Here is a 22,869-nt window from a genome sequence, read left to right as displayed (position 1 = left end):
TTGACTCGATGTGGGTGGGACATAGACCACTTACCACCTCTTCAGTACGATCCAGATGCCCCACATATACAGCTCTCACATAGTGAGAGGAACAGAGTTATGAGACAGGACCTATTACAGCGATACGACACGGACCTGGACCACACCCCACCAGCCCCTGCCCACGAAGATGCTATACTACAGAGACTCCTTTTTGAGCATCTCCGAGGATGGATTTATCGAGAGGCCCAGATATATGGATGTATACATGCCCCACACTGCCCGAGTGGCGATTGGCCAGCTCAGAGTATCATCACACCAGCTTGAGATTGAGGCAGGCAGAGCGACACGGGTCATTAGAGCAGAGAGGATCTGCAGACTATGTCAGGAGGAGGTTGAGAGCGAGGAGCATTACGTATGTAGGTGCAGAGCATACAGTGACATCAGAGATAGGTACACTTCCTTGTTCAGTGGACACCCCCACACTACGCCAGATCATGGAGTCTACAGACCAGCACCGATTTGGCCAGTTCTTGACGGAGATACATCGTCATAGGGAGATGCTACTACAGGATCCTATTACAGGGAGGGAGAGACGGCAGCTCCAACTCACTGACTTCTTTCAGAGATCTACTACAATGCATATACCGACACAGGAGGGGGTTACCCTTTAGCGAGCTGAGGACCTCTGAGCCAGACGGAGACCGAGAGCATCTAGTTACCAGACACCTGTACTACATGAGAGGGAGATTACAGAGATTCGGGCTCGTCATCAGCGCCGTATCCAGGAGCAGATCGCTCATTTACATCTACATCCGGAGATCATGCTACAGGGGATTTTTACTTCGCCACATCGCCTATGTATCAGATATTACATCCTCATTATGGGACTAGATGGAGCTAGCTAGTTTGCATTGCATTCTTGTACACCCCTACGCATATATTCCACATACCCTTAGTGTTAGTGCTCCATCTCCCACCCCACTCCACTCATCACTCCTATCTTACTAGTTCAATCCTATTTTATTTTATTTCATGTTATATTTTGTCCTTTTTCTTGTCACCCAGAGGGCATTGACAGTTGTACATCAATTTTGTCTCATAGGTCGAGTTCGGCCTCTAGTAGACGTTAATAAAGCTTTCTTTCTTTCCAGATGTATTACCAGATGTATAGTTTCTTGTGTCATGGGCCATTTTGGCTCTCCCGAGACGTTAATATATCTTTCTTTCTTTCTTTCTTTCTACAGCAGAGGCTGGGCAGTTAGATGAGCAAGCTTCACAACAAAATTCAGAGTCCACCTATACCAGAGGTATATTGACTGAGAGAGCCATTGAACTTGAGAGAGAGCTAGACACCTACGTCTACGAGGGCCACCACGACATTAGAGGCTCCATCAGAGGATCATGACCATTGTAGCACGACATGGGAGATGTCCAATACGACTATTTATAGAGGCAGACATTGACGATTCTCTTTAGGAACTGATGCAACACATCCTCAGCTAGCGCCCGATGCCGGGCATCCTCAGACATTGATGTTCATTTTAGCTTTTATTTTACTTCATTTTGTTTTGTACCTAGACATTGTATTATATCCACCAAGATTGCATTAGTTTGGTCTCATAGGTCATTTTGGCCTTTCAAAGACATTTAATATACCATTTCATTCATCTCTCTCTCTCTCTCTCTCTCTCTCTCTCTCTCTCTCTCTCTCTCATACAAGAGAAGATTGATAAAGCTGAATAGTGCATCGAGGACGGCAAGAAAGGAAAAGATAAGATGCTGAAGCCACAACGACATCCACTATCATCAATATAACAATTGAGGAGCAAAAGAGAAAGACTAGAGCCCTTCATGTGTGAGTTACATGTCTTAAAGACACTGGAAAAGTAGAAGAAGAGGTGCAAGAGGTCTTGAAGCACATGGGTAATTCTGAACCCACACACAAAGGTGCTTGGAGAGTTGGCAAGAAGGGAAGTGATGAGAAAGGAAGGCCCAAGGAAATAGCACTCATCATACGTTCCCCTACGTTGGAAGCTAGGAAGGAATTCCTGAAGAAGAGATCAACACTCAAGCAAACTTGGATAGTTTTGGGCGATGACCTCACAACATAGGTAGCACACATACAAGAGCTGATGCCAGAGATCAAGGCAACGAGGGAGAAAGGAAAATTGCTTTCTACAGGGGAAGGAGAGTAGTGGTGTTGGAAAAACGCACTGCATGACGGTGCAAGACCTATGGGACCAACCTTAAAATGGCAGCATGTAATTGTAATGGATCAATAAAGCTAGATGTAGGCACATTTGAGGATAGCTTTAAGGGAAGAGACATCTTTTTTTACTTGGAAATGCATCAGACTCTTGGCTGCACATTACCTAGAGTGACGGGATATCATTGGGAGACTATTTGTAGGCTGGATTTGAGATCAATGCATAGCGAACGGGGGTCAGGAGGTGTGGCAAGCATATCCAGGGAGGAGCTTCAACCCCTCATTCGCATTGTTTGAAGAGATGAGCAAGCCAGATATATGTGGGTCAGAGTGAGAGCGGAGATAGGGAGGCCACTCTACATTGCAATATGCTATTTTTCCCCAACACATCTCACACGTGGGAGAGGACTCTATTGTTGTTTTGTGGATTTCCGCAAAACCTTCGATACAGTGCCCAAAGCTAGATTGATGTGCAGACTACAAGAGATGGGGGTACCCAAAGAGTTGATTTGGGGTATCATGGCTCTATACAAGTCCGTAGTGGGGCATGTACGCACTCGAGAGGGGATTTCTGATCTGGTTCACTCTAGTATTGGGGTGAAATAGGGCTGCCCGCTATCACCTACACTATTTGGCATGTATGTGGATGAGGTTGCTAACTACATTGAGAGGGATGGGGATAGAGGAGCACATTTGGGCAGGGACATGGATCCCACTATTGTTATATGTTGATGATATTGTGTTTGATTTCAACTCCCTGGAGGGGATGCAACGTCATTTGGATGCTTTGTACACATTTGCCCACGATAGTGGATTGTTTGTTAACCTGGGGAAGACCAAGGTTATAGTGTTTAACACCACACCAGGGTGGATCAAGAGGTCAACATCCACTTTTACATATGGCCAGGAGACGGTGGAGTATACAGATGTATACACCTATCTTGGGGTAGTCTTCAGTGGACCGGTGTTTTCGTTGAGGAGAGCAGCAAAAACTAGATTGATGAGAGCTTATGGAGCCTTGGGAGGATTGGAGAAGATGTGTTCGCAGGTTCAGTTTCAGGAAGCTCGAACAAAGCCCTGGCTTTTTGACACTAGTGGCTTCAGCTATGCCTTATGGGGTTCAGATTTGGGGACCCTCGGTGGACCACCATGGCAAATCTGGATGCACGGATGGATGTAGATGCACGGAGAGGCCTCTAGTCTCGATCTCTCGGATATTCAAGCTAAGGCTTGAGTGCCACATGAGATTATTTGAGCCGAGCTAGTTGCCCCTACTCTCGTTGTTGAGACCCTTACTAGATCAGTATCCTTTATGCATAACTTATGGGACCTTCCAAGAGACAGATATGCTCGAGTCATTTGGATAACTAGCATTACATGGAGACACATCATGCTGGTATGGGAAGGTGCCATCATGGTTTCAGTCACATGGCGTTAGCATGGATAGACTGCCCCCATTCCAGAACTCCTTGGATGCACCCTCCCTTTCTCGCACACGGATAGAGATCACTAGACTCATACGTCAGGGTTTGATTCAACTAGATACGAGAAGCACATGGATACAGCCGATACAAGAGTTATCACGAAGATGGCTTTCTATAGGGAGCATCTTTTCCAACTAACAGAGGATGCGTATGTGATCAGACCGACCTATATGGACACTCATTTATCCTATGGGATAGGATGTGCTATTGGTCAGATGCACACATCATCGCATCAGCTAGAGATTGAGACTGACAGACTTAGGAGAGTACCAACACAAGCGAGGATATGCCAGTTGTGTCATATAGAGCCAGAGACAGAGTTGCATCACATTTGTCATTTTCCGGTATACTATGAGATACGAGGCCACTTTCATCGTTTATTCAAAGAGGGCTTTGGACCGTTGGCTAGAGTCATGAGATATCAAGATCAGAGATGCCTCGGGTTGTTTTTGCTAGAGCTGCGCAGACACAGGGAGAGTCTCTTGAGGAGACTAGGTGTCACAAAATGATGATGTGACAGTATTGCCCGGACCTGATGACGTGGCAAAATTGTACGGATTTTCGTAAAAAGCGTTGACGTGGCAGGCTTTACGGATTTCCGCGATTCAAGCTGGCTGCTTTTGGGGCAGTTTTTGGACCAAATGCTTTTGGGATTAATGGCTTTTGAACTAGGTGCTTTTGGGGCTCTGCTTCTGGGGTATCCCTTGTCTGAATAAATAGAACTCTTTGGGGCCTCACTCTGCAGAGCATCCGGAAGCAGAGTCTGAGAGTAGAGGTCCCGCGGGTGTTGTACTTTGCTTAAGCATTAATATAAAAATAAATACCGAAAGGGGTGCCAAATTTTGGGGCCAATACCTCTAGGCACGGAACTAAGCTGGGCCGTGTCGACTCTATTTCCAAAGCGTGATAAAGTCGTGGAGTATTTTAAGTGATTCTCTGTTCTGTCGTGCCATATTAACGACTTGGGGTGCCCAAGCCTGTTACACTAGGCAGTGGGAGACATTCACAAAGGGAGATCACTGACCTTTTAGAGCAGGGACTCAATGGCCAGATGAGCATCCTTCAGAGCAGACTTCACAGCCCATTTATACCAGAGGTATATTAGTGGATAGAGCCACTGAGCTCGGGAGAGTTAACGCCCACGTCTACGAGGGCGACCACGATATTGATGGAGGTCCATCAGATTCTAGCACGATATGGGAGACGCCCAATACGACTATTTATAGAGGCGGACATTGATGAAGCTCTTCAACGACCGATGCAATACTTTCTCGGACAACTCTCGATGCCGGGCATCCTCTGGCATTGATGACGATGAAGATGATTTTAGTCTTTTAGGTTACTGTTTCACTTCATTTTATTTCTATACCCAGATATTGGATCAGATCCACAATGATTGTAATAGTTTGGTCTCATAGGTCATTTTGGCCTTTTGGAGACGTGTAATATAACATTTCATTTCATTTCTCTCTCTCTCTCTCTCTCTCTCTCTCTCTCTCTCATGGGAAGCATCAGAGGAGTGCCAACGGCTTCCCCCATGTGTAAGAGGACGCATCCCTCGCCGACCGCCCACAAAGCCTCTTTCATGCGGACAGGGAAGAGGATGTCGGCAACAGAGAAGGAAATGAGAGAATGGAGAAACGAAGTGGAAGAGTGGAGGAAGGAGAGGAGCACTATTCTTCAAAGATGGACCGAAGAAAGAGATGGCATGTGTAGGAGGATCGCTTCGCTCGAGGAGAAAGTGGTCATCCAAGATTCCATCATTCGAAATCTAAAAGCAAAAAGTGGGCGGCTCGAATGTTAGGTGCAGCGGAATGAATGTTTGCGCTTTGCTCAAGATGAGTGCTCCGAACTGTGCTCAAGGTTCCTTTTGTTCTTATGGAAGGTAGAGACTTCCATTCTTAATGAGAGAGTGCTATGATCACAAACAAAGTGAGTGGACACTGTGCGTGCAAGTGTATGAGACTGAGAGATAGAGAGAGAAGAGAGATACGACACCAGAGACGTCGTAAAACCCTCCTCCGAAGGCCCCACTCTCGTCGGCGAGAGTGGTCTACTTATGATTGCACAAACTGGTACAAACTGTATGCATGGGACTGATGCAAGTCTAGGTTATATGTCGACGATGATGACGGTGATGACGAAGTCGACACTAGGGCTGAAATCTGCTATCTTTCTATTGCTGTCCAAAAACGCTATGGGCTGAAATGTGCTGCGGGTCCAAAAACGCTGATTTTTGGGGCTGTTTCTGTGGGTCTTTGTCGCTGAAATTCTGCAGGTTTAGGGCTGAAAACAAAGACTTCTTAAGGCTGAAAACTGAGGTTCTACCGGGCTGAATCTGCTACACTTTAGGGCTGATCTTGCAGGTCTGCTAATGCTGAAAAACGCTGCCTTGCTGAATCTGAAAACGTTGAATCTGGGACCAAAAACGCTAGAGGCTGAAGTTGGACCAAAAACGCTAGGCTGATGTTTCTGCTGGCGAGGATGCTGATGCAAAAACTCTATATGCTGTGACTTGCTGGCGATGGTGCTGATGCAGAACGCCAGGTTGGTGTAGTTCCAAAAACGCTATGGAAGGGGGTTTCTGGCGATGGTCTTCTTGCTTGGTGGGGGAAACCGCCAAGGTCTTGATGAGAAGTTGCCTGCTGAGCTTGGCTCCTGTTGCCTCTTCTGCCAAATAGTGCTAGCTCTAGTTTGCTTATATACAAACTTAGCAAAATTGCCCTACCTACTTTTGTTGGAAAGTCACTTAAATTAATAAGTGAAAAATGTCAAAAATAGGGAAAATAGGCTAAATGCACTGGAAAATTCCCCTGACTGATTCTGATGGATTTTGATGGGAATGCTTATGATCATACTGTGTGCAACCAGAGGATATGCATCTATACTAAGTGACTGGGCATGCACGGTCTAAGAATAGACTCACAAAAGTGCCAGATCACTTCTAAATCTAGACTGACTGAACCCTTGTCGTGCTGTAGCTTGTCCACGGACACATACGGTTGGGTGTGTCACGTGACATCGAAGAAGGCGAAATTTAGCCATCCATGATGGAAGAATTGAATACCATGAGAGAAGAAATACGGGTTATCAAGGAAGGTGAGGAGAAGAAGTCATGGGCCACGGTCATCTCCGCAGCAGAACAGAAGTAGAGGAGGCCGAAAAGTGGATTGAGGTTGCCAAGAAAGGGAAAGGTGAGGAAGCTCCTTGTACACCCACTCTTATTAACATGCCCCTCGAAGAGGAACAAAGGAGGAGGATGCGGGCTCTACATGTGAGGGTAACCGGCCTCAAGGACATAAACAATGTGGAAAAAGAGGTCACAAGGTTCACAACCATGATGGGGGTGGACAAGCCTTCACACACAAAGGCATGGAGAGTGGGCAAGAAGAGTGATGCCCCGGGAGAATCTTCAAAAGGGAGAGCTCTTATACTACGCTTCCCCTCGGAAGAGAAGAAGGGATTCTTGAGAAAGAGGCCTACTCTCAAGAAGACAGGTATTTTCGTCGGTGATGATCCCACTCTCTCACAGATTGTGCATATGAGAGAGGTAATGCCAGAGATTACGGCGACAAGGGAGAAGGGAAAGATGGCCTTTTATAGAGATAGTCGGGTGGTGATTGTAGAGCGGCGCTCTACATGACGATGTGAGACCTATGGGACCACACTGAAGATGGCTACTTGGAATTGTAATGGATCTATGAGGTTGGACGTTTGGTGCCTTTGAGGACAGTTTCAGAGACAAGGACATTGTTTTTTTCTCAGAGACTCATCAAGCCCCTGGACAACTTATGCCACGTGGTGGGATAGAGATGGGAGACAGCCCATAGGACAGTCGCGAGATCTGAGCATGGGAGTAGATGTTCAGGAGGTGTAGCAATGCTATTTAGGGAGGAGTTACAGTCACTACTACATATTGTACGGAGAGATGATCATGCTAGATACATGTGGGTGAGGTTGAGAGCTGACAGAGGCCGACTTCTATACATTGCCATATGTTACTTCCCCCCGAGTACGTCAGTATATGTTGCATCCAGAGGACAATCGCCTTTCTCTATACTAGATGATGATATATGGGAGTTTTCTAGGGATGGTGATATCATCCTCCTAGGGGACTTCAATGCCCGAACGGGCAACTCTTAGGCAGTCTTCTACGACACTTCAAAAGAGATGCTTAGAGAGCTGGATGTGGGTGAGTTGAGGCTCGACAGATGCTCACATGACAAAGAGCAGACGGAGTATGGGAGATACCTTACGGAGATGACGACTGCACATGGGTTAGCCATACTTAATGGCTTACAACGATTTCGTAGAGCAGCCGGTTTCACATGCTTTTCACACAGACACGGGGCCAGTACAGTGGACTATGTTATGGCTTGTATTCAGGATTTCATAGTGGGAGGCAGACCAGTGGGCGTAGCAGTGGATCATGCACTTTTGACATTGTCCGTTTCATTTCAATATAGTACAACTCAGACATCAGGAGGTAAGTCACATACTCACTATACATTTACACCAGAGACTGACTCGGTTTATACAGAGGAGATCTATAGCCGTCTATGCACAGCTGGTCCTGGCCTCTCAGTGGAGGAGTGCACCATTTACTGACTGAGACACTGCATGGTGCAGCATCAGAGGCATACCCACACACAACTGGTCCTGGCCTCTCAATGGAGGAGTGCACCATTTACTGACTGAGACATTGCATGGTGCAGCATCAGAGGCATACCCACACACTGAGTCGGGTCGGAGGTGATATTCTGGGAGCATGCCCCATAATAGTTGGTATGATGAGGAGTGCAGAGAGATGAGAGCCCAGCTTCAGAGGATCTTCTTTTAGGAGTCATCAACTTACAGACAATCTTGGATTGCTTCCCAGTGCCTTGTGCAACGGAAGAAACGAGCTTACTTGGCCCGGATGGAGCAAGACTTGTATTAGTTGTTCTTGAGTAGAGACTCGGGAGAGGCATGACGATTCTTTCATGAGCACTCCCCTCCCCCAGTGATTACTTCTCTTGATGTGTGGGCCAGTACGCCTCATCGTTATATAAGGTTCCTGGATAGGAACCCCTTCCAGATCCTACATAGCCATGCCCACCTACCAGCACCTTCTTTACCATTGAGATGGCAAAGAGAGCATTTGATAGGATGAGGATCAGCAGGGCATATGATCATGATGGTCTAGTAACAGAGCACTTTACACATGCTAGAGATATGCTGGTAGAAGTTCTTGCAGTGTTGTTCAATCGTGCCATGTGTGAGGGTTACCTGAGACTTGTAGGTTGTCTACTATTGTGCCTATCTTCAAAGAAGGTGATCCTACAGAGCCTACGAATTACCGCACTATTATGGTTGGGCACACATTGCGACGGTTGTATGCATCCATTATTGAGCAACATTTGAGTAATTGGGCAAAGGGTGAGGGTGTACGAGCAAAGGGCCATGCCGGTTTTAGGAGGGGTTTCTCCACTCTTGATCATATTCTGACACTTAGAGCCATCATTGAGGAGGATAGGTCACATGGGAGTATTTTTGTGGATTTCTGCAAAGCATTTGACATGGTACTGAGAGCTTGATTGATGCGTAGACTGTAGGAGATAGGGGTGCCCATAGTGTTGATTTGGGGGATTATGGCTCTATACAGATTAGTGATAGGACATGTACGCACTCTGGCGGGGATATCTGATTTAGGTCACTCCACCATTGGGGTGAAACAGGGTTGCCCATTGTCTCCTACTCTATTTGGTATGTATGTTGACGAGGTGTCTGATTACATTGACAGAGAGGGTGATAGAGGTGCCCAGCTGGCAGGGTGGATCCCATTGCTATATGCTGATGATATTGTGTTGATCTCTGACTCACCAGAGGGTATGCAACGACAGTTGGATGCATTACACACATTGCAGAGGATAGTGGATTGTAAACCTTGGTAATACCAAGGTTATGGTGTTTAACACCACACCACAGTGGATCAGGAGATCAACACCGACTTTCACATATGGTCAAGAGATTGTAGAGTATACAGATGCATACACTTACCTTGGGGTTGTCTTTACTAGGCCGAGGTTTTCTTTGGGGACATCAGCAGAGACTAGACTGACTACAGCTTTTGTGGCCTTCGGAGGCTTGGAGAGGATGTGCTCGGACAAAGTTATGGCCCTTTGATACTTTAGTAGCCTCAACTATGTTGTATGGGGTGCAGATATGGGGACCTTTGTAGGTCAGGATGGCTGGAGACGTATGGAGAGGCTCTTGGTATCTATGATCTCTCGTCTGATCAGAGCCAAGCCCTCCGTACCCCACACTATCTTTCGAGCAGAGCTAGTTGCCCCTCCTATGGAGATTGAGGCGCTTACCAGATCAGTCTCCTTTGTGCACAGCTTGTGGGATACTACTAGAGACAGATATGCTAGATTGGCCCTTGAGTCTTCAAGACAGTTAGCTCTTCAAGGGGACACTTCATGCTGGTATGCACTGATGACATCATGGTTTCAGACGCATGGCTTCACCATGGATAGGCTGCCCCCTTTCTGGTACTCTCTTCAAGCACCCTCGACGTTTCTTACACGAGTGGAGATTACTAGACTCATTTGTCAGGACCTGATCCAGGTGGATACGAAGAGGACATGGATAGAGGCGCCACAGGAGTTGGGCATGAAGATGGCTTTCTATAGAGAGCATCTTCTCCACCTCACAGGAGATGGGTTTGTGATTCGACCCAGCTACATGGACACACGTCTCATGGTTTTCGGTGTGCCATTGGTCAGATACGCACATCCTCACATCAGCTCGAGATTGAGACTGGTAGATTCAGAGGGATACCAGTAGGCAGCAGGATATGCCGCTTATGCTAGTTAGAGCCAGAGACAGAGCTACATTACATATGTCATTGCACAGTGTCTATGAGATACGGGGCCGTTTCCACTGCTTATTCAAAGAGGGTTTCGGTCCTTTCTCTAGGGTCATGAGTTATGAGGATCAGAGATGTCTTGGGCTATATCTACTGGAGCTACACAGATATATAGACACTTTAGTGGGGAGAGATAGAGAGAGACAGTCCCAGAGATAGATTACAGATTTCTTTCCACTAGATATGGGACAGTCAGAGGAGCAGCCATCACTGTAGAGCTCGGCCCACACTCATTCGACCACTACCGGACTGTCATTGACCGAGCACTGGAGCTATGGAGATCCAGACGGCCATGATTGAGGAGAGGGGCTACACAGCCTTGACGGAGACTACAACAGAGGATTCGAGCCATACTCTCTCGACATCCAGAGTGCAGATGAGGATGGATTCTAGTTGTAATATCTTTGTTCTTTTGTTCTAGTTCTTTTGTACCCAGACATGGTATTAGATTCATTATTTTGTAATTGATTGGTCTCATAGGTCATTTGGCCTTTTGAAGACGTTAAATCTCTCTCTCTCTCTCTCTCTCTCTCTCTCTCTCTCTCTCTCTCTCTTTTAAGGGCCTGCGAGAAAACTCTTTAGAGGGCAATGTGTACATGTCAAAGGTTTGTAACTCTCTAGATGACAATGTGTATCTGTTAAAGATTTGTACATCTGGTGCTGCACTATTGGTGGCAAACCCAAGATTCAAAGACGCTCTGTGTTTGAAATGGGGTTGTGGTTGACGCTTGTAAAAGAGAGGCAGACAAATGACTTCAGCAGCAGAGCGTCCAGAAATAACTTGGTGATTGTATAATTTTGTGTAGTGTAGTGTGTTGGAAGCTCTTTCTTTTGAGCCTGTAAGAGCATGAATTTTTGAAATTGTAATTGTTTGTACTGGATAGTGCTATAGTGTGTATGTAATAATCTTTGTTCTTCGGACTCGTGTATTAATGCAAGTTTAGAAGGAACCAAAGTGGTTATGTTTGTGTCAGGCCTTGTGTCAAACCTTTGTTGTGGTGGCTTGCAGCATCTAGAGGAGCATGGGATTCCGATTCCTGATTATGCACTTGTGAATAGAGATTCTCCTTTTGAGAACATCGATTATTTTATTGAAGAGGAGGACTATATTGAAGTAAAAGGGAAGCGAATATTCAAGCCATTTGTTGAGAAACCTGTTGACGGTACTCTCTTTAACTTGTGTCCTTGACTAATCAGTCAGCAATTTCTGAGCACCCGTAAGTAAAACATAACTGATGTGAATTCAAAATCATACCTGCATTTTCTGTAATTTATTTCATTGAACTTTGGTCTTCATGTCATTCATATTCCACAACTTGTTTTCAGTACTTACTAGCAAGCCCCTCGTTATGAGATTTTGATTAGATATCGATTATGCTACTGGACATATGCTTCATGTGTCTTCTAGGTGAAAATCACAGCATCAGAATATATTACCCAAGTGCAGCTGGAGGAGGAATGAAGGAGCTTTTCCGTAAGGTTGTCACTTCTTTTGCATCTCAATACCTGTTTGTTATGTTCAAGGTTGATTTTTTTTGGGGATTTGAAACACAGATTGGTAATCGCTCAAGTGAATTTCAACCTCAAGTACGAAAAGTGAGAAGGGATTCGTCTTACATTTATGAGGAGTTCATGCCCACAGGTGGGACTGATGTAAAGGTTTGTGCTTCATACCTTGTGTATCCGTATGGTTTATGATCTGATGCATGAAACTTGTGAATTGAACCCACACGGCTTAATACAATTTTACACAAACTAATTTTCTTTTTTAGTGAGCAAAACTCATACAAACAGGTAGCAGTAGTATAAATAAAAGGCCTACATTTTTATCTTCCTCCTTATTATTTTCTTCTCAGCATATGGTGAGTATTCTTTGAAAGCATTAGATTTGTTAAAAGTCCAACCTCTATCATGGTAAGCTCAAAAGTCTTAAGGATCCATTTTTAAAAAAAAATATTATAATTTCTTTAAATAAGTAGGGTCTATTTGAAATTCTTTTTTATAGCAGTATATTATAGGACACTCAAGTGTCCTGTTTTGCATTGAAGTAGCTATCGTAACGATTACTCTCGGTTATTATAGCATAAGCTTGAGAACGATAAAATATGGATTTTCTTTTATGTCCACTACTACATGCTATCATCTACAATGTGGGTGATCTCTGGGAAATTTTGTTTGTATGTATATTTTAACAATGATATTTTCCCTACAGGTTTATACAGTTGGGCAAGAGTATGCGCATGCTGAGGCTCGGAAGTCTCCAGTTGTTGATGGTGTAGTGATGAGAAGTGCTGATGGAAAAGAGGTAATGGCTGTCAAGATAATCAGTTATGTAGTTAAAACAAACTTAAGTGATTCTGATGGCAAAATTAGCATTTTGAGGAGGAGAAACTGAGGAAAGTAGCAGACTAGAAGGCTTATTACTTTAGTCAAGTAAGGTGAGCTGTTCTCGGTGGCAAGGACAGAAAAACCTATAGTTTGTTTGTTCGTTATCGAGTAAAAGATCGATTGAGTGGGAAGATTTGACAAGTAGCCACTGTTGGCACTTTTAAGAGGTTGCATGGACTAGCTGAAAGGACACAGAGAATGAACAAGTCGTTTCATGTGGATTTGTGTCTTCATGTAGAGTAGGGGTACATAGGTCTAGCCAAGTGTCAGCTAAGCAACTTAGCACTAAAGTGTAACTGGGCATGTTGAGCTTTGGATGACCTCATGCATAGTTATCCAATATGATTGACATTGTGTAAGTCAAGAAACAATGCACTTCCATGAGCAATTATCATTAGAAGTGGCCAAAAGGAGCCACAAATTTTTTTGTCATGTGCTGGAAACTTGGAAGGGAGACGACTTTCTTATGTGAAGGCAGCTTTTCTGAAACCGGCTCGTGGGGTGGTAGGCGTTGGCTTTCACCCGAAATTCTTTACTTTAGACACACACACATAGAGCACTTGGCAAAGGAAACCCGCGACGGGAATTAACACTTAATCACACACACGGCTCGGAAGCTAGAATGCTGCGAGTAGACGCCGACAACCTGTAGGCCCCAAAATTGGCGCCCCTTTCGGTATTTCTTTATACTTTGAGAGGGTAAATTACAAAGTAGAGTCGTGGGAATCCTTAACAAGTATCCCGCTAGATACCACTTGTTTTGGCCAAATTTCGACAGCATAGCAGTCCCGAAACTTGTGCGAAACCAATTTCCCTGCTCGAACTCACTTCCATTGGCATAAACCCTCTGATTCCTGCCCAAAAACAGTAAATTCAGCACGCTGTGTTTACTGGTTTTTGCCCTGTTTTCAGCCCCAAACAGTCTCCTAACTGTCCTCTGCCAGTGGGGCACGATTCCCAATGGTTCTGGCATCCATATGGCTGAAAAACAGTCAATTTACAGCGCATGCACAACGCTGAAAATGCACCTGTACGGTAAGGTTATGACCCTCACCGGTGCCTGCTTTGGAGTAGCAGTCAGCAACCCTTGTTCATGCTCAAGGAGGCTCTTACCTCAGCACAAAAGCATGAAACCACACAGTTGTACATTAGTTAAATGAAGAGCCCTCTTGTGCTCGTCACATAGCTGCACGTAGGGGGGGGAGAGAGAGAGAGAGAGAGAGAGAGAGAGAGAGAGAGAGAGAGAGAGAGAGAGTAGTGTATAGTGTGCAGGGCATCACTCCTAGCATCACACTATACATAGAGTGGAAAGAAAGCACTTCATAGCTCTTAACCTGTGACAAGTTCTCAATGAAAGTATCTCCCCAGCATAAATCGAGCACCCCTCTTCTGCGCTTGACCTGTAATGCGTATGTGAACAAATAGTTGGAAAAGGGGAAGCGTTCCATGGCTGCCAAAACCTGCATATCACTGAAAACGCAGCAAAACAGCCCTGTAAACACGCATCTGATGCCTTCTAATGCTGAAAATGAGCTCCTTGGTCCTAGATAAAGTCATGGGAAGCTAAAAAATGGAGAGAAATGGCTGAAAATCACAGTTATCAGCCTCCAAAATTGCTCCAAAAAGTCAGTTACGAGTTCTGTTCTCCTATACTTGGTAAATTGACCAAAAAGTGCCACTTGGCACTCATACATGCAATTTCCCCGCATTGGGCTTCTTGCTTAAAATCTCTCAATTGGTGCACTTCTGACTTTGCAGCAGAGTAATAAAATGTTCCCCTGGTCATACCGAAGGTAATGACGCGAACACATTTCACGGCCAAAATAGCAGTTCCCTAATTTTTAGGAGATGCTTCCGTTGGGCTCCCACTGGTCATGTGACCATCTATCCTCATTGGGACCGCATCCAAAAGTGCAATGTCGCCCAATTGTCGGATACTTTCAGTTGGTGATCCCACCTTGACTTTATTCCTTTATTGAGTTCACTTCCTAGTATCCACCAACTTGCTAAGTGCGACAGGGGGACCTACATGATCTTGCACTGAGCCTAGACATCCTCTTACTATACGAATTCCAGTGCCGACAACTTCCCGTCTGCGGGTGAAACTACCGTTCACATTGGCCATACAATGTCCGACCATTTGCAACTTCAAAAAGAGGGTCTCAAAAATTAAACAAAATTCATTGGAAAGAAACCAACAACTAAGGTTAGCAGTTGCCACGTCCTCGTGACATTTTCTTACATGAGTCGTGGAAACCACAACATACAGATTTGAGGGTTTGTGCTTGTAACTTCAAATACATTGGTTCTTGACTATCCCATGGAGAAGGATATCAGGTGCATTCTCCAATGGACTTAGAGAAGTTTTGTCATGCAAGTTGTGTCCAAAGGTCGGTGCCTCCCATCTTGTGGTTGGACCACAAAAAGGCAGGTTCCATGATCTCGTAGCAAACTCTTATGGTGCCACACATCTAAGACCTGCATAGTCATACACAACTGCTCCCACGGAGCACAGCTAATTGGTTTGCGGGGCCCTCAGCACATCAGTGCTCTACTACTGACAATGCAGTGGCAGTTTGACCCCAGAACTCAGCCCGTGCATTAAGATGATTTGGTGCCTAAAAATTTCAAGAGTCCCAACCACATTACAATGAAATTGCAATGCCAACCGTTGAGCTTTCCCAAGGACAATAACTACTCTATGCGCTACTTTATGAAGCAAGGAGTTCGCAATAGATATACATATCCCTTCCTAGTTGTGTGTAGTGCCAAAAGCTGGTGACTTAAAAGTCCTATTCACAACGTTGCATACGGCTCTACACTTGTGGTGTTCCTTAATCATCAAAATGTGAATGCTGCCTCTAACAAAGAATCTTTATAGTGCTTGCAATAGTTTCCCTCTTTAGCAAATTGAGGCGTCCAAGCCCCTGTTGTTATAATAGAATGATAGCGTGGAGTTAGTGCACAAAGAGAGAGGCCACTCTATCAGCTAGACGCACAATCTTTGAGATGGGCTAGAACGAGGAGTAATTTGCATGCCAATTGGAGCATGTTTGAACACAATAAGAGGCAGAGAGAGAGAGAAAAGAGAGACGACACAACATGTTGGCGCCCAACCACCCTCAAGGGCCGCCTTGCTCTATTGCCAGAGCAAATAATTGCTTTAGATTATTTGCACAATGCTGAGACAATGGTTAAATGTTGAATACTTCATGGTGATACTTCATGCAAAAACACTAAGGCTGATCTGGTGCAAAAACGCTGAGTTGAATTGTGTAAAAACGATAAGCTGAATTGATGCAAAAACGTTGATGATGCTATGGTGCTGGTGATGGAAACGCTAGGTGTTGAGGTACTGCAGGCGCTGGGTACTCTGCGGGTACTGGGTACTGAAGTCCTAAAAATTGAAGGCCAAGTGACTCTTTTATAGTTTTTTTTTTGCCATTTTCCCTACCTACATTTTATAAATGTCATGTCAAAGTCACTTATCAATTAATGAATTAAGTGATTGTTCATATGCCTATATGTTTTAGTGATTGTATTGTGCAATTGAGGGTATGCAACTATGACCTGCCTGATCATGCACGTTCTTCTAGAGGCTCAGAAATGGGCAGACTAGATCCCAAGCTAGCTAAGACTGATGCTGGGTTCTGAAGTTTTAAAAATTGAAGGCCAAGTGACTCTTTTATAGGTCCTTTTTCCATTTTCCTACCTACTTTTTATAAATGTCATGTCAAAGTCACTTATTACTAAATGACTTAAGTGATTGCTCATATGCTTATATGCTTCAGTGACTGTACAATGCAAGTGAGGATATGCAACTATGACCTGCTTGATCATGCACGTCCTTCTAGCCCGTGTTTGTGCAACTCTAGAGAGAGAGAGAGAGAGAGAGAGAGAGAGAGAGAGAGAGAGTTCTATTATTGTCCTTGGAGGTCAAATATGAGCTATGGGAAAAAATGAGCATGTCACGTGGTGTGAGTGGAGATCATAAGTGACTCGATGCTCAAAAATGGCTGAAATGAGCGTCGCAATAGAGAGTCCATATCGTGGTTGGGAGAGGAAGGTATGTAGGGAGAGCTTATGGCTGAATATATGGGGAAAAGAGGACCTAATGTGGTCAAAAGCTGAGCACTCAAGTAGTGTGTGGTACTCACTCTCTCTCACTTGACGAGGGCATAAGGTGCAAAGTCGATGAGACTCCTCGCCAGTGCCCCAACGTCCTGTCTTGCAGCGTAGAGAATGGGAGCTAAGACGAATGGAGGCAACGGTGTGGATCGCACTCAACGGGATGGGCTCAAGGATGTAGGGATGGGTTCGGTTACCTCGTTCGGAGAAGAAGAGAGATTTGTAGTTTGGAGCAATGTGTGTGGTGTAATGGCTGAAGCGAGAACCTCCGGATTTCTCCCATGAGCACGTCTCTCTCTCTCTCTCTCTCTCTCTTGTGGACATTAAAGTCTAGAGTCATGTGTGCTACATTGTATACATATTTATCATATTTTATTAATATATAATTTAATGTCGTTTATGAAACCTGTTTCATGTTTTTGACGCTATGAAACGGAACGTTTCAAAACCTCGAAACCCCGAAACGAGCGAAACCACGAAACGTTTCATGTCACACTGGGCCCGTGATACATTGGCGTTGTAAGAAGGCCTCATTAACTTGGGAGTCGATTGACACATCCTTGACCAAGTGACATGCATCCCATCTTCCAAACCATTTCTTGATGTCAAGCATCCAACCCGAACTTAGTATTTTGCTCTTGTGTTTTCGGGCTTGACTACATTCCATGTCAAACCATTTCTTCTTGGTGTTACCCCTTAGACCTTTGGCAAGACATGTGTTTCACCGAAAAGCATTCCTTCGCACAAGAGCAAATTACTTCTTTGAAAACCTTCCACTTGCAGTCTAATGTTGGGCTCTCTTGATACTCTGTCATGCTTAACATTTGGTCCACCATATCAGCATATATAAGTGCTCATTTGAAGTCTAAACGTAGGTACGAATGATTCACATCATGATTGGAGGCTACATGCTCGAGTCTTTTACCACACTTGAGGTCAATACATAACATCCTATGATCCGATTCCGGATTCCATTCACCAAGTATAAAGCTTTGTATGCATTCTAGAGTGGCTTCCGAAAACAACATATAATCAATCACGCTATCACCATTGTGCTTTCTACATGTAAAGTCATTGGTGCCTTGCCATAGAGATACACCATTTGCAATGAGCATTCTGGTACTATTGCACATATGTAGAAGTGACTTTCCATAATGATCCAATTCTTTTGCATCATTAGAACTTCGATCATACATGTATGAATCATCCATTCTTCTTGAGACATGCGGCATGTCGACTTGTTGTGTGTCATGTTGTAACGTATTTGTGCGAGCATTCATGTCTCCAAAGACAATGACTTCACCCTGGTCCTTGTAATGAGCAATGTCTTCCTCTAGTTCAACAAAGGGCTGATCTCTATCTATATCCAAGCGAGCATAAAAGTTGGAGTCATATTGAGGATTGTAGCAACCAGCCACAAACATGACTTGACCATTTGGTGGGCCGATTTTCAGCCATAAGTAGCGTTTATACTTATCTTCTTTGACAATGGAAACATCTTTTTTGGTCATACATGCTACGTCTCCTTGGTCTCTACGTTGCTTTGCATTTTTGGCCGACATCAAAGAATGCACATCGTATTTGTCAAATTCAACAATTCGTTGCGCATCATGCTCCCATGTTTCAACAGAGAGTATCACATCAGAGTCATTGGTAAGCTCATCAATGCCAATTCCCGCATTCCATGGATAACCATTACAATTCCAAAAGTTTATTCGCAAGCGTGAGTTGGTCTCATAGATCATGTGTCCCTATTTGTTGGGCGGACTTGCATCCTCCTCAAGTGACTTTTCTTCTTGAAATGACACCTTAACCTTCTTGCTTCTTTCCTCATATGCTTTGCCACGTACATTTTGTTGCATAAGAGTGCGATCCTCATATACATTACAACCAGTTCCTTTGAGGTAGATCCAACTATTGTCAAGGATGATCTTTCTCTTTACCTCATCAGCCATGGTACATACAATAGCTCTTTCTCCCGAGCGAAGGACTCCTTCTTTTCCAACTCGATGTGCACCATAAGCCATGATTCCAGACATGCCAAAGTATGTAGCAAAAAACTCTTCAATAGCAACCGCAAGAGACTGGGGTGTTTGTCACAAAGTGATGACGTGTCTGCCCGAGAGTATGCGGGAAACCCTAACCCTGACTGCTGTTGAAAACCCTAAAACCTGCAAACCCTAAAATCTGCCAAAAACCCTAACCCTAACCCTAAAACCTGCAAATCCTAAAAACTGCCAGAAACCCGAACCCTAACCCTAGGGCAGCAGGCTGAAACTGAGAAAAGCGCTGATATGATGACGTGGCCTAATTCTGTAAATTGCGGCGCAAAATCAAGGCTGCGGCAGAAATTGCTTTATTTCCTACTCAATTGGAGATAGAGAGAGAGAGAATACTGTTGCTTTATTGACAAAAACTCAAGAGAGCTTGTGAGACAGAGAGGGACTTTGCTTTTGATCTGAAGCTTTTGGGGCTCTGCTTTTGGCATCCCTTGTAAACATTAAATAAGTGGTTTGGGCTCCCACTCTGCAAAGCATCTGGACGCAGAGTCTGAGATTGAGACCCGATCCACTCTTATACTTTGAAAACTGATTAATACATAAAGAAATACCGAAAGGGGCGCCAGTCTTTGGGGCCAATATCTCTAGGCACGGAACTCCGCCGGGCCGGTGCAAATCTATTGTGAACTGTGAACTGTTTTGAAGTGGTTATTTGGTGCTGTCGTGATTGATTCTTGACTTGGAGTGTCCAAGTCTGTTACAGTGGTATTAGAGCACGGCCGATTTCTCTTCTACGGAAAATCCGATCCCAATTTTTTTTTTCCACGTCACCTATGGCTTCACGCAAGGATCAGTCGACTCCCTCTGCATCCGGAGATGCGGGTAGGGATCACAACGAAGATTCCTGCAGAGAGTATGGCCCGCCTCGGCCGACTCAGGCGGAGCAACGAGAGATGAAGCGTCGTCAATTGATCGGCGATGCAACAAAGATGATGCTCAATTTTGGAAAGGACCCAAAATTGGCAAAATATATGAGCGAGACTTCTTTTCACAACACGACCCCCGAAATCCGCTCTCAAGAAACCTTCGTCTCACAAGACCTATTTAGAGAAGGAATTAAAAGAGGTGGTTGATGCACAGATTGCTCAACTTTTTGACGTGTAGAACAAAGCTAAAAAGCACGGCAAAAAGCAGAAGAACGGCACTGACTTCTCGGGTTATTTGGGTCGTCAGTTGACATTTGACAAAGCGAAGAAACAGAAGGAGTGTGTTCTGTTTGAAGGAGTACCCAGTTCTTCTTCTTCTTCTTCTTCTTCTTCTGACAGTTCTTGTAGCTCTTCAAATTCGAGCGAAGAAGACAGAAAAGGCAAAAAGCGAAGCAAGAAACAACGCTTCGGAAAGGGCAAGAAAAAGGCAAAGAAGTCTAAATCTCGCCTAGTGAGTGACAGTTCTACAGAGGACTCGTCTACAGACAGTTCAGACTCTGATGACAACAACTTTTATGCGAACAAGAAGATTATAAAGCCAACCAGTATGACTTTCTGGAAGATAAAAGCAAGAAAGTCCGAGAGTTTAAGGAAGGTGGACAGTCGATCAAATTTGACACTTTTTCAGGATACAAAGATGCTTCGAAGGCTTTGTCTTTTATACAGCAGTTTGACATCGCTTTCGCGGGAGGACGCTACTCAGAGCACTCCAAGATTCGGAGAGCTGCCTGTTATTTTAAGGGGAATGCTCGAACTTGGTGGTCCACGCTTCTTTTAAACAAGACTGCGCCAGTTAAATGGCTGAAATTGAAGAAGCTTTTTATTTCTTCTTGGCTGACGCAAGAGTATGAACGCGATATATGAGCTGCTTGGAACCATCTTCAGATGACCAAGAGAGATACAATGGATGCTTATTGTGATAGATTCTTGAGCTCTTTTCTACCCGCCTCTTCATTCAAGAAGATCTCGTTCAGAGAACAGATCGAGCGGTTTACCTAGGGTCTACCTACAGAGATCCGAGATCTCTACTTGGAACAGAAATCAGCTTCTATTCAAGAGTTAATGAGTCATGCGAAACGGGGCTTTGCCATTCACTATGGCAGTCTGACCTATCCTACCGATGAGGTCATGACACAACGAGCCGAACAGACTTCAGCGAATGAAAGTAGAAAGAGAAAGAGCAACCCAGAAAAGAAGGAGGGGAAGTGCTTTGGATGCAGGGAACATGGACATATCTCCGCGAAGTGTCCTAAAAAGGCATAGAAAGAACAAAATGACAAGGAGGATGACAGGCCTGAGAGTTCGAGAGCAGCTGAGGAACGTGGAAGAAAAGGCAAGATGAAAATAGGACTGGTTCCAGATTGTGTGGGTACCGATCCCAACACCATGGACGAGAGTACAGAACTTTACCGAGCTTGGGGCAAAGTGAAAGACCAAGAGGCCCTCATCTTCTTTGATGGAGGAGCCAAGGCCAACTTCATTTCACCGGAATTGGCGGCACAGCTCAAGATCACTCCCGATCGGATGGGACCACTTGCGGAGGGAGCTCTAGTGGCACCCGGCAGGGACGTAGCCATTACACCTGTCATTGGCAAACTTCGGTTGCATTGTCAGGGGTATTTGGGGCATGAGGACTTTTTCATAATGCCTTTGGAAGGTTGTGATGTTCTCTTAGGGATTCCTTGGTATCACAAGAACAACACCGTGGTCGATTATCGGGCGAGGAAACAGACATTGACTACAAAGAAGGGCAAAACCATTGTACTTGACATTAAACTGAAGGGCGAGTCTGTCCCTATTGTATCGGCTTCGGCCATTTCTAAATTAATGAGATCCAGTCTGTTTGTTTACTCGATCTTTATGAAAGAATTGAGTGATAAGGATAGGACAAATATGTGTAAACTTGATGAAGAACGTCAAGATTTTCTCCACTCTCACGCCGATTGCTTCTCAGAGGGCCTACCAAGCGAGTTACCACCTGCTCGTCTTGAAGATCATACCATTGATCTGATACCTGGAAGCACACCATCGAACCGGCCACCTTACCGTGTGAGCCGAGCACAGAATGAAGAGATTATGAACCAAGTGAAAGACCTCTAGGAAAAGGGTCTTGTCCAGCCTAGTACTTCCCCGTATTGCTCTCCAGTGTTGTTGGTTTTGAAGAAAGATGGATCTTGGAGAATGTGCATCAATTATAAAGCTCTCGACAAAATCAGCATCAAGAACAGATTTCGGATTCCTATGATCGTTGATATACTCGATAGATTACAGGGATCCTCGTACTTTAGCAGGATTGATTTGAAGAGTGGATATCAGAAGATCAGAATCGCGTCGGGAGACGTCTACAAGACAACTTTTTGGACGAATTTTGGGTAGTTTGAGTTTTTCGTGATGCCTTTTGGCTTAACCAATGCTCCTGTGACATTTAACCGGATGATGGACATGAGTACAGGCTATTTGTTGGCACTTTCTTTGATGATATCATTGTTTTCTCCAAGAATGAGGCAGAACACAGAGATCATTTGCTTGAGGTCTATTAGGCATTACGAGATCAAAAGTTAGTGATTAATCAAAGAAAAGTGAATTTTTCCTACCAAAGATACACTTTTTGGGACACATTGTCTGAGCAGCAGGAGTGCAAATGGATCCGGCCAAGATAGAGACTACCCGTGATTGGTCCGACTTGAAGAATGTCCATGAAGTTAGAAGCTTCTTGAGACTGTGTTCGTACTACAGGCGGTTCATTTGAAAGTTTGCAAAGATTGCTTCCCCTTTGCATATCTTG

At 44.6% G+C, this 22,869-nt stretch overlaps 1 protein-coding gene across 6 annotated transcripts in view; it reads left to right on the top strand.

Moving 5' to 3' along the window:
- Positions 1-22,869, top strand: part of LOC147449090 (inositol hexakisphosphate and diphosphoinositol-pentakisphosphate kinase VIP2-like) — a 205,702-nt gene that overhangs the window by 36,544 nt on the left and 146,289 nt on the right. For all 6 annotated transcript variants that reach the window (XM_086521669.1, XM_086521667.1, XM_086521670.1 and 3 more), the window contains 4 exons: positions 11,592-11,745; positions 11,991-12,061; positions 12,137-12,241; positions 12,795-12,887. In XM_086521669.1, the coding sequence (XP_086377795.1) occupies positions 11,592-11,745; positions 11,991-12,061; positions 12,137-12,241; positions 12,795-12,887 (423 nt within the window). The remainder of the gene's footprint in view (positions 1-11,591; positions 11,746-11,990; positions 12,062-12,136; positions 12,242-12,794; positions 12,888-22,869) is intronic.

The sequence above is a fragment of the Adiantum capillus-veneris genome, chromosome 10 (genome assembly GCF_014529385.1).
Source record: "Adiantum capillus-veneris isolate H3 chromosome 10, ASM1452938v2, whole genome shotgun sequence".
NCBI classification, from domain to species: Eukaryota; Viridiplantae; Streptophyta; class Polypodiopsida; order Polypodiales; family Pteridaceae; genus Adiantum; species Adiantum capillus-veneris.
This window is presented reverse-complemented; position numbering and strand designations above follow the sequence as displayed.